At 43.5% G+C, this 12,208-nt stretch overlaps 1 protein-coding gene across 2 annotated transcripts in view; it reads left to right on the forward strand.

Annotated features, from left to right (window-relative positions):
- LOC147897661 (uncharacterized) overlaps window positions 1-11,987 on the forward strand; it is a 69,136-nt gene extending 57,149 nt beyond the window's left edge. For both annotated transcript variants that reach the window (XM_087379971.1, XM_087379972.1), the window contains 5 exons: window positions 10,126-10,310; window positions 10,521-10,659; window positions 10,752-10,811; window positions 11,005-11,121; window positions 11,206-11,987. In XM_087379971.1, coding sequence (XP_087236097.1) covers window positions 10,126-10,310; window positions 10,521-10,659; window positions 10,752-10,811; window positions 11,005-11,121; window positions 11,206-11,319 — 615 coding nt within the window. In that variant the 3' untranslated portion in view covers window positions 11,320-11,987. The remainder of the gene's footprint in view (window positions 1-10,125; window positions 10,311-10,520; window positions 10,660-10,751; window positions 10,812-11,004; window positions 11,122-11,205) is intronic.
- The last annotated feature ends 221 nt before the right edge of the window (window positions 11,988-12,208 follow it).

Below are 12,208 nucleotides of genomic sequence, written 5' to 3' on the forward strand. Positions count from 1 at the left end.
CAGGCTATGGATAGAGCCAAGGTGTATGCGGATGAAAACCGGTCTATAAGAGTATTTAAGGAAGCAGAAAAAGTTTTTCTCAGAGTTCCTTCGCACTCGAAGTCGCTGACTTCAGGAGAGTGTGCTAAGTTATCACCTCGATACTGTGGGCCGTGGTTAATTCTAAAGAGAATAGGCAGTGTAGCCTATAAATTAGAATTGCCACAGGGGTGTAAGGTGCACCCGGTTTTTCATGTTTCGCGCTTAAAGAAATTTTCACATACAGGTGACTCACTAATCGAGAGTGTGGTTTTGTTTCAGGAGATAGAGGATATTGCAAGGCGCAAACCAACAAGAATCCTGGACTGAGGAACAATGCAAATACGAAATCGGAAGATACCCATGGTGTTGGTTGCATGGCATGGTCAGCCTCTATCTGAAGCTACCTGTGAATCCGTATATCAGTTGCGGAGAGTGTTCCCAGACTTTATCATCGAGGACGCTGATGTCTGAAGAGGGAAGGATTGTTACGCTCTAGCCGAGGTAGCATGACCTCGGAAGAATCAGTCGACATTTCCCTTAAAGGATCTATTTCTGTAATATATGTGTTTGCGCTTCATGTAAATGATCTGGAGGGATTTAATGTCAAGGTCCTAGGTGAGGGCTGATAGCACCAGACTAGGTAGATCTAAGGCCAAGGGTCTAGTGCAAAGATTGTGCCTAGGGGCAAAGGATTTAATGCATCCCAAGAGAGGGGTGGAATGTTGCATTAGGAAGGCCCTATATGGACGACATGTGGCATCTAGATCTATCTAGGGAATTGGGGCTTGCTGAGGCTAGAGAGAAGAGAGAAGGAAATTATTCACGTGAATTTTTGGAACGAAGATCTCTGTCTGCTTGCTAGCCTTAACAAGAATTGGCTGGGAGGTGATTCATGGTGCTGCTCCCGTGATCTGCAGTAGAGTCTAGAATAGGAGAGTTGTGACATTCAAATTTAGACCAATTAATATTTATGGAGTCAAAACTTAAAAGCATATTGACATTGGACATTGGATTCTAGCATCTAGATATATGAACATCATTGATTCATTGAAATTTGAATCTAGATATATGAGTCATTACTTTCCAAAATGTCAAGTAAATATTAAGTTTCCAAAATAGACATATGAAATAATAAGTTCCCAAAGTGACGAGTTGTAAGCTCAAACTTCAAACTTCCAAAAATGAGTAGCATGAGTGATAACAAATCATAATTTGAAACTACTCAGTGCTCACTACTCTCTCTACCAAGCTCACTATCACTATTTGCATCTTAATTTGTGGATTTTGTGCCATCGGAACTCTCTTCCTCCTCTACCCTTGCTACCATCTCCTCAAAGGAATGACTACTATGACCACTAGTAGCAAGGGTACGACCACGATCTCGTCGGCGTCTATAACAGTGTGGTGAAGATGAAGTGCCAATGCTTGCAATCAAGGGTGGTGCACTAGTAGATGCTTGTGCAATAACCCTTGATTGCGAACGTGTGACGCGTCGAAAGCGTGCCTCATCCTCTCGAATTAAATCATATGCTATATCCTCATCGCTGCGCCTTTGGATGAATGATATGTCAATATTCTCCCCTCGAGCCAAGCCTCGCTCAAGCTTTCTTAGAACTTCAGGATCAACCTTTTTCACCTTCCAATGTAACACTTCAGCCCCTTCAGCCCCACTGGTACTTTCTTTGTCTTTGAACTGCTCCAAGAGACGAAGGTTGGCATTTACATAGACCAACCTATCAAGCTGTGATGTGCTCAATCTGTAACATGATACATCACATAAAACGTAAATATTTTGAACTAAAACAAGATTGAAAATGCATCTAGATTCTAATTAGTCATGATTCGTAAAATTGGAGAAGACTCAAGACTCAAGAAATGCATCCAACCATTCATAACTTATAAGTTGGATTACCTATTTCTTTTCTTAGTATGGATGTCCGCACATATGCTCCATATGTGCCTAGCTGATCCACTAGTATAATCCTATGATAAAACTCGAAGAGCTAATCTTTGCAAAGTGGGAGTAAGTCGCCCATTTATCTCCCATCATGATACAACGAATTTCCCTTGCTCTAGACTCATAGCCACATCTCGCCTGAATCGGCTACGGTCATGAACATAGAGGACAGAGTCTCTTTCGATCCTATAAGATGAGTCATGGACATTGCTTTAGTGTTAGATAGGAATTAGGATAATGATTCATGAAGTAGACTTTAAAGGCATGCATGCTAGAGTCAAAAGAGGTTGCAAGTAAAAGCTAATTGATTGTTCAATATACTAGAATCAAGAATCAAGATACTTAGAAGTTAGTACTCACATTCCTTGCTCTTCAGAGGGGATAACTGTATCCACATAGGATGTCCATCCATTCATAAGAACAATATCGGACCAATGACTTTCCTGCTTGTACAATGGATGCACCATGTAGGAAACAATATGGATTGGTTTATGAAACTAGTTCCATCTTTTTGTCCATATGGCACGAAGATCATCCACCCTGTAAATTGCAATATATTAAATTTCAATACTATGTATGAATAAACATTCTCTAAATTCTATGTAGCAGCTCATGAGTCATGATAGAATCACTAAAGAGTTTGCATACCTATGACTTGAGAGAGATCTACAATTGAGCATACTCTCTTTAGGCTTTTGCATGTAGTGATAAAGATGACTCATTGTACTTCCCTCATGGTCAAATAATCTTAAAATGAAGTACAAAGGTGCAATGGCAGCCTTTATGGCTGCAGCTTCTTCCCAAAACATACTATCCAAGATGTATGAAGTGATTGTACATGCCTCCGCTTTGCGGCTTCCTCTCCAAGCTTCCCACTCTTCACTACAAACGAGACGCCTAAGCACATCTTTCGTTTGTGTCATCCTACAAGTTTAAGACAAGTTAAGAATCAAAATTTGAATACATAAGTATTAAGAATTGAAATGAACTCTCAATTGGCTAGCTAAAAAAGGATGTTGACTTACCTTTGAAGAACAAGAAAGAGATAGCCAAGTCTTGTCTTAGATGGCTTCACAAGATCATACTTGCATACTGCTCTGAAAAGAGCTAATGCAAGGCTCTTTCTTGTTATGAACTTGATGATTTGGCTGGCTTTATTGAGAGTAGATTGCACCCAATCCAACTTGGCAATGTCCTCCATCATCAAGTCCATCGAGTGAGAAGCACATGGAGTCCAAACAGTGCTTTTATAATCTCTCTCAACCAATTCTCCCATGTTGGCACAATTGGAGCCATTGTCAGTAATAATTTGGACCATATTTTGTGGCCTAACCTCCTCAATGGCATTTTTAATGTGTCCATAAATCCATTCCCCAGTGATACTCAAGCCAGGGGTGGAGGCATCAACTACACGAAGTAATGTAGTGTCAGCACAAGATGAGACCAAGATATTTATCATGTGGCGCCGCCGCTGGCTACATATGGCAAGTCACAAGAATCAAGATCCATAAGTAAATCATACATTTGTTGTTAATACTAAAATCAGCCACCACAAATCTTACCAAAGACTCAAGAGTCAAGAGTGAAGGGTTGTACTTATAACTTACAGTGTCACTCCATCCATCTGACACGATGCTACAAGCATATTGCTCCCAACAAGCTCTCAAACCCACAAGCTTCTCTTGAATGTGCCTCACTTGGTTTGTCAAGTGGGTAGTTCTCAAGGACTCAGAATTTGCTGGTTGTAGACCTGCAGCTCCTGCTGCGGCTGCTGCCACAAGTGCACGATGGAACTTTTGGTATGCTGGACATCGAGCTATGTTGAAAGCAAGGTTGCATTGATAGAAGAAACGATGCTCAGCTATTTGAGCCTCTTGCTTCAACTTTGGAGCAAAGCTAGCATCAAGGGTGATTTGGCGTCTTGGCAGCTCTCTTTCCCTCTTTATTGTTGTTGCAGCCTTGAGATGAATATGAGAGGATGTTGGGATCCTCTCATGACCCACAGCAACACTAACAAAGCTTGATGAATGTGGAGAAGCCACAGCATGCGAGGGAGCTTCATCTGCATTGACATTGGGTAAAGACTCACCAATGTTAGAAGACTCCGCGGTGATATGAACTTGGGAAGAAGCCCCAGTATTACTTTGAGAAGACACTTGAACTGAGGTTCTTATTGAAGTAGAGGCCCCTCTTTTCAGCGCTTCACTTTCCTTGGCTTCTTGCACCTTCGCATCAATTATCTCCGAAGGCAAAGGTAAATGGAGCAAGGACCGGACCTCTTCAAACTTTGATGGCAATCCACCATGGGCCAAAAAAATACCTTCTGGAACATGAGTGCAGCCATGTGTTCCTTGTGCTCTCTCCCAAATGTAATGTGCCTTCACCCGGTTTTATGCTCCCCGAATCGTTTCCCCACAATACTTGCAAACCACACATTTTGTGCCAGAAGTACCATATTTGCTAATGAGAACTGAATCTTGCCAAACATCACGTTGAGTGGGAGACTTGCGAGGAGGCATGATGGAGAAGGCCTTGAAATTTGGGAGGAAACAGAGAATTGGGGCAAATTGGGTTGCTGCTTCTTGATCCAGGTGTTGCTCCTTGAGCAGAACCAAAAAACAGCAGCGACAAAGGGGATGGTGGGCATGACTGTCGGTGGTAGCAAGCCCTAGGCGTGGGCGTCGATTGCAGCCTGTTTGTGCAGGTCGTTGATGGCGTCGATGCTTGTGCAAGCAGCAGGTCGTTGATGGCGGTAGTGCATCACTGTTCTAGTGTAGGTCTCCCTTCTAGTCTCTAGGCCTTGTGTTAGTGGTGGCTAGTAGCACAGCTCACGTGAGCGTAGGAAGCATAGGGAGCAGAAGTGGACTGGAGAGGATGCTGAGTACACAAACGAAATCAGGTCGGGAGGATCGCAATCGATTCGCGAAGGGCAGAAAGGAAAAAACAGGCAAAAACGCCTTTTTGGGATTTGGGCGAAACATGCGTTTCGTTGGGAGCGTTTCGTATTGTTTCGAAACGTTTCGGCACGAAACGTTCCGTTCTGTTTGGACAGGACGAAACACGTTTTCATGTAACACTGAGTTGAGTCTTGGAGTTGTTGGCTCGACGGTTCTTTCGGTTGTTTTTTCTTTTAGACTTGCCATTTTGCGCGACGGACGAAGATCTAGTTTCCTTTTGTCCAAACATATCGACATTAAAATACCATTCCTCACAATTTAGATTAGAAGAAACGACTTCAAGGCGAGCAACAGTGGGACAAGGATTACCTGGCCCGTATGGCTCTATAAAGTGGTTCAAAGGGCAAGTAGGACGCTTGAAATTGAGTCTTGGAGTTGCCGGCTTGACGGTTCTTTCTGTTGTTTTTTCTTTTAGACTTGCCATTTTGTGCGGCGGACGAAGATCTAGTTTCCTTTTGTCCATAGGTACTGTCATAGATCTTCACAAAATGGAAAGCCTTCGTAGCTTGTTCCTTTGGATTTAGTTTTGATAATCTTGAGGTAAGCTGCTCACAAAGAACAAGCTCAATGTTTGTTGATTGGAGTGAGGGAACTTTGCAGTAATATCTTTGAAGTCTTGGAGATATGACTAGGAGCTTTTGAAAATTATTGACTTATCAGGTTCTTGCAAAAACTCTTTTGTGAACACATCATAAAATTCAGTCCAAGTCTTGGGAGCAGAAGGCTTTGCCTTTAACTCTTGCCACCATAGGAAAACCTTCCCTCGCATTTTAACTAGGGTCGGACGGATATCTTCGAGATAGTTAATGATGGCGAATTGAGCTCCCCACTTGTTTAACCAAGAACACACATCTTTTTGTTAGAAATTAGCCAACAGAGGGTACGTACAGCGGAAGACTGATAGAATAGCCCCGGAGCTCACACAGCGTGGTGTGGGGTGCGGAAGCACAAACTTCTTAACTTAGTGTGCATCACATAGATGTGCAGACTCATCAATAGACAATGAATCAGCCAGATATAGAAACCATCAAAATATTTCCGTCCAAAGCTATGGACATAATACAAAAGAGAGTCCCACCAATGGTGTGGTACTCTGAGTTTACCTATGTGCTGGCTATCTCTAGACTCGAGCCCACGTGCTCCACCTCGAGCGTCTGTAGACTTTCTGCCCAGAATGATTTTCTCAACCTTGCTGCCTTGTGTGTCAGCCTAGGTAGGCAGCCCCTTTCAAGCTTTGTCTGCAGCACACAGGTCCCCTTGGTCCTCCTGAATGTAGGCCCCAAGACAGGTTCTCCACTGCTCCAATTCGCTTGTGAATGGCTGCTCCAGAGGATGTGGAATGAGGGCCTGGAGGCCCTCCTTTTATAGCCCCCAAGGGCTGCTGCCAAAAAGCGACCAGCCATGCCAACAGACTGGCCGACCTAGTCTATCAGAAAACCGACTGGTTGGCTGCCCCTACCACCCCAACCAGTGCCCTATATAAGGGTCTTTCTTGGCCCTTTCAATGCCTTTGTTTCAGGCAGGGACCCAGCCCTCTTGACCAGCCTAACCATGGCCTGGTTGGCTGGCTCAACCAGCCCAACCAACCCTACTGTTGGATGACCTGTTTGCTGATCTGTCCCGCCATATTCCTGTGCCATCTTTAGGGTATGTTACAGGCCATGTGCCTACCCACACGCCTCGCTAGATAGCTTGCCATGTAGGCGCTTGTACCCCGGGATACCCTGCCATCTTGTGGTGCTCCAGATCTGCCTCTTCCATGCCAAATCTATGCCATGTATGCATCGCCATCTGCCATGGTCTTGACGCCATGTGTTGCTGCCACTTTGATGCGTCCAGGTATTTTCCTTTTTCTCTCTGATCTCTGCCCCCATGGCAGCTATCTTGCTGCCCATGTGGCTATCCCTCAGGATGCAGGTTCACCCTCCATGCTCTCCTCATATGGGGGCTTACAAATGGGGAAGTGACCTTTCCAACAATTTTCGAGTTCTCTCTTTCTTCTCGCCTGAGTATACTAAGGAGAAAAGGAGGGCATACCATAGTGCTTCTTATGAGCCTTATGAGTTTGTTGTAAAGCTATCAGTTGCAGCTGAGGAGCTTGCATTTGATTGAACAAACTTTGAAGAACATTCGCATCATCTGATGCACCTGTGGTGGAGCAGAGGGTCCAGCAGCTTGATTAGGAATTGGCTCCATGATGAGAAAGAGCTGAAAGAAGGCTTGAAAAGGCAGCGTGCTACCTTGAAAGGAGAACAGGATTTCCTTGAGGTTGGTGAGGAGAGGGCAAGGTAGAGCTAGGATGAAAGAGGGCTGAGAAAGCAATTGTTTGTAGCTAGGATGAGGCAATTTGGAGAAGTATTGGTGCAGTTATGGGAGTGGGAAGGAGGATGAAGTAGGGGCTGGATGGGCTGTGCAAAGTGTGCAAAAAGTGAGGCCATTGGTGGGCTGCATGAAGGGCTAGGCTGAATGGAAAAGGAACTTTCCTAAGAGGGTTGGCTTCGTAGAAAAGTACTTTTAGAAAGTACCTTTCTAACTCAAAGTTTGCTTTGTGAACAGTAAAGTAGAGAACTTTAGTTCTAGTAGGATACTTTTAAAGTCCTTCTACATGCATGCATGTCTTTTACGCATTCATGCACACATAGAGACTCGCAACCCAAGAAAGTAAGTGCATGGTAGTTTTCTGACTGACTTGCATGTCTAAAGCTCTCACTCAACTTTTCAGAAAGCAACCATGCATGCAGTCACCAGAGGTTCACAAACAGTCTGAAAGCACCCAAGCCACAAGGCAAAGTGCAATCTGCAAATCGCAGCCTTGGAATAGTGTAGCGACTATTCTAGGCTGCACCAGGCCTTCCCAGAGTCAGCGCAAATAGCCTCTTCGTGCATCTCCAGCCCTGGAACAGCAGTGCAATTGTTCTAGGCTGCTGTGCGACCAGAAACTAGCAGGAAACAACCCTGCTCTGTGCCATTTCAGCTCATAGCCTGCAACGAACTGGTTTTAACAGTTCATCTCACCTTCTTTCAATTTGTTTTTAGAAAAACTCCCTCTACTTGCAGCAATTTCTGTTCTTGTTCCTCTCTCATCCTGTCTCTACACTTGCTAAGTGTACAGACTTGCAAACATAGGCCGAGGAAGCAAAAGTGCAATTTGTATAACAGCTTGAATTTTTACTTGCTACCAAATCTCCAGGCAACACCATAAGATTCAAGCGCTTTGAATTATCTATTCCATTCTCTAGCACGGCACACACAAGCAATTTCAACAACCAGACAAGTGCTGGAATCAAGAAGATAGAGTTTGCTCTGTCTGATAGAGTTATAGGATCTCCTCTATCTCCGTGCTAACCTGCAAGCATAAATGCAGGGACACATGTGGTATCGGCAATGTGTCACTACCCAACCGTAAATCCCTCGGTGAGGGATCATCCTCAGGCTAGAGGTCAAGTAACTTCCAACAATAATCCCAGGTAAGGCCACGTGTCCCTGTGTAGCCATACTGGATGATATCTTTGGAATCATTGTCAAATGCCAAAAACTCAGCCAAAAGAACAGGCTGAAATGGAAGTGTCATGCTCTCTTCATCCTCCCTGTCATAATCACTTCCTACATTAGAAGAATTAGGAACTCTAACCCACAATCGAAATCTAGTGTAAAGATTGAGAAATCTTCCTAGAAATCCATAACCAAGAATGTTTTCATGTCGCCAAAAAAATGCCAAAGTCCCAAGATGATTAATCCAACGCATCCAGAGTGTTCCAATGCAAAATCCTCAACTTAGGAACAATATCGAGAGTATCCAACAGTGTCAAAGGGAAAATTCTCCACCTAAAGGTAGAATCTGCCAAATCGCAATACTAGATGGTACCTGGAAGTGATCTGAACCCAGAAACAAGGCCCTCGATAAAATCACAATTGATTCGGGGCTGCCTCTATCAAATTGCAATTTGCCCAGATGCTATTTCTTTGAATTTCTTGCCTGAAGGAAGTGCTTAAAGCCTACAGCTAGATGAATTCACACTTTTCTTTTTTGGGTGTGAAAAACAAATACGAGATGGTGTGAAAGATTCAGAACTGGAACAAGAAACCTGTAAATAGTAGAAATTTGCAAAATCTGCAACCAAAAGAGCTCCTAGATCAAACCACAGTTTGTCCTGGAGCAGGATTTAACTTGCAGGCAATGTCCAGCAAGTCTGCTTCCAGTCTATGGTGGATTCAGGCACGAAACAGCAGCAAAAGGCTAGAATTTCAATCACAAATCTGCCTAGATATGTCCGGGCTCGAAAACTGGAGCCAGGAGGAAGCTGGAATTCAACGCACGTTTGCTGTCTTGGGGTGCAGCAGCTTCAAAAATGAGGGAGCAGCCAAGATCATTAAAACGAAATGGGCTCTTCATATGGCTGCTTCTAACCCTAAAACTGATAAAAAGGTGTAAACAAAAGCTAAAAAAGGAAATTAGCTTTACAGCTTATGTAAAAGATAAATATATTCATTCAATCATGACCCCTCTTATGTTTTTAAATCCTTCTTTTTGAAGTCTTGCCATGTGACCCCTCTACCCATACACATAATTAATATACAATTAGTCCTAGAACATGTAATCGTTCCCTAGGCTTGCTAGGTCATACCTTGAGCTAGACTTATCAAGGTCTACCCAAACTGAAACTAACAGTTATGGCTCACAGTACACTATCTATTGTGCAGGTGAGTGATCAAGGTATACACATAATTAATACACATTTGGTCCTCGAACATTTAATCGTTCCCTAGGCTTGCTAGGTCATACCTTGAGCTAGACTTATCAAGGTCCACCCAAACTGAAACCAACAGTTATGGCTCACAGTACACTATCTAATGTGCAGGTGAGTGATCAAGGTATAGATCATTACACTCAAAGATTATGGGTTTTGGAATTACATTCTACTCATAAGTTTGACCCATGTAATCTCATTATGTCCTCATTAGACTCAAACATTACTATGGGATTGTTTACTTTGGTAAAGGCCAATGTACTTTCTGAAGCATAATTCCGATGTTGCTATGTGAGTGCAAGTGCCTCTGTTTACATGTGATTCCCTACAGATAGATGGGAGAGCATGCAGTTTGCATTGTGATTTACATTGTTCTATTTGGTGCCTTCTTTTGATAAAAAGTTGAAAACCTGTGTCTTCTCTTTCTGTCTTGCATTTGCAGGTTGACAGTATGTTAGGACGAAGAGAGAAACCAGGGGAGCATGAGGCTATGCGTAAGATGAAGAATGAATTTATGGCGAACTGGGATGGGCTGCGAACTAAGGATAGGGAACGAGTCCTTGTGCTTGCAGCCACTAATCGTCCTTTTGACTTGGATGAAGCTGTCATTCGCAGGCTTCCCCGAAGGTTTGGTTTAGGCAGAAAACAACTATAGTGTCATCATTTTCTTATTTCATGATTTTTGTATGTGGTTGAAGAGGGAAGCTATGAGTAGTTTGCCGGCCCCTGTACTTTGTGAGAGAGAATTGCATGCAATCAATACTATTGAAATTGCTACAGTAAAGAGCTTTGCAATGTTATTTTTTGTGACTTCAAATGGCGTTGCTATGCATGCAGGCTAATGGTAAACTTACCCGATGCGGCTAATCGTGTGAAGATCTTGAGAGTCATCCTTGCGAAGGAGGAGTTGGCTCCTGATTTGGACCTTGATGAAATCGCTAGCATGACTGATGGTTACTCAGGAAGTGACCTGAAGGTTTGTTGCTTCTTCTACACTCCCAATTTACGTTTGTTGAACTTCCTTTTCCCTGGACCTAAGCAGGTTGCTTATTCGGCTTTTATTTGCAGAACTTGTGTGTTATGGCTGCCTATCGCCCAATCCGGGAAATTCTAGACAGAGAAAAGAAGGTATATAATGTAGATGCCCCCCCCCCCCCCCCCCCCCAAAACACCATGCCCCCCACACATACATGCACAAACCTGGATGTGTGTGTGTTTGGAAGAGAGAGAGAGAGAGATGCACGCATACCCACAATCACACATTTTTTCCAGGTAGGATGTTGACAAATTTTCTTTTGTATTGGATTTCTCCTTTTCAAAGGAACGAGAAGCAGCAATTGCAGACGGAAGGTCTCCTCCACCTCTAATAGGAACTGCCGGTAGCCCTGTAAACATAAGGCCTTTGAATATGGATGACATGCGCCATGCACACGAGCAGGTGATTCATAGTCATGAATTTCACGATTTGTAATATTTTGAATCCTCTGTCCCATTCTCACATATTCACTTTCTGTGCATACAGGTTTGTGCGAGCGTGTCATCGGATTCTGCAAACATGACTGAATTGCTGCAATGGAATGAGCTGTATGGTGAAGGAGGCTCACGCAGGAAAACAGCTCTTAGTTATTTCATGTAGATGAAGCCCTGGTTCGGAATGAAGTTTGATTTTGTGTATCCCTTTCCCATCTCCCCAATTGTGGAGTGGTGCTCAAATGGGGCACTTCTGTTCTGTGCCGTAAGTTGAGCAAATGTGCCAGCACAGCTGAAGTTTGCCGCCCCACAATTAAGTGTATTATATGTACGGCTCGGTTAGACATACATGATTGAGTTGGTGGTTTGTAGCACTTGATCCAGGGGGAAATTGCCTCTTTCACTACTAGGTCATTATAAATATTATCTCTACCCTCTGCTTGCCATGCCCATATGGGTTTTGTAGCTGCAGCTTTTCGTCGGTGTAACAAAGGTGCTCTGCAGTTGAGCGGTCTTCCAATGTAGGTTCGGTCTGTATGTCTTTATATTTCATTCAGGCCAAGGGAGTGAATCGCCCTTCAGTATTATGCATGTGATGGTCTGTTCTGAAAGTGGATATTTGGTCATTAATTGGGCCCCGACTTTGGTCTTTTGTACGAACCCACTGCATTAAGGTTGGTATTTGTTTTTGATGGGCTGGAGCTGGGTGTCTATTTGAACCAAGTGGACAGTCACATGCAGGATGAGATTGTCCTTTTTGACAATAAGCCTGAGGCCTTTCCAACATTGTACCATTTAATTCTTATTTCATCTTTCCCTGGTTACAATTTTTTGACCAAAGTCTCCAGTAATAAGTGCATCTGCTCTCAGTCCTCATGGTAAGATATTCATGCATTTTTCATGGTGCACTGTTAAGCGGGGTTGGTGGGGGCATATGTGTTGTATCTTGTTTGAGAACATTACCTGACCAACATTTCAACTGATAAATTAGAGGGCCATACAGTGGCAGCTGTATGGGAAGCATTGTTGGAATTGCAATGGTCGCAAGAGAGAGA

The sequence above is a fragment of the Dipteris shenzhenensis genome, chromosome 10 (genome assembly GCF_047967505.1).
Source record: "Dipteris shenzhenensis isolate YYH24624 ecotype China chromosome 10, Dip_SZ_1.0, whole genome shotgun sequence".
In the NCBI taxonomy this organism is placed as follows: Eukaryota; Viridiplantae; Streptophyta; class Polypodiopsida; order Gleicheniales; family Dipteridaceae; genus Dipteris; species Dipteris shenzhenensis.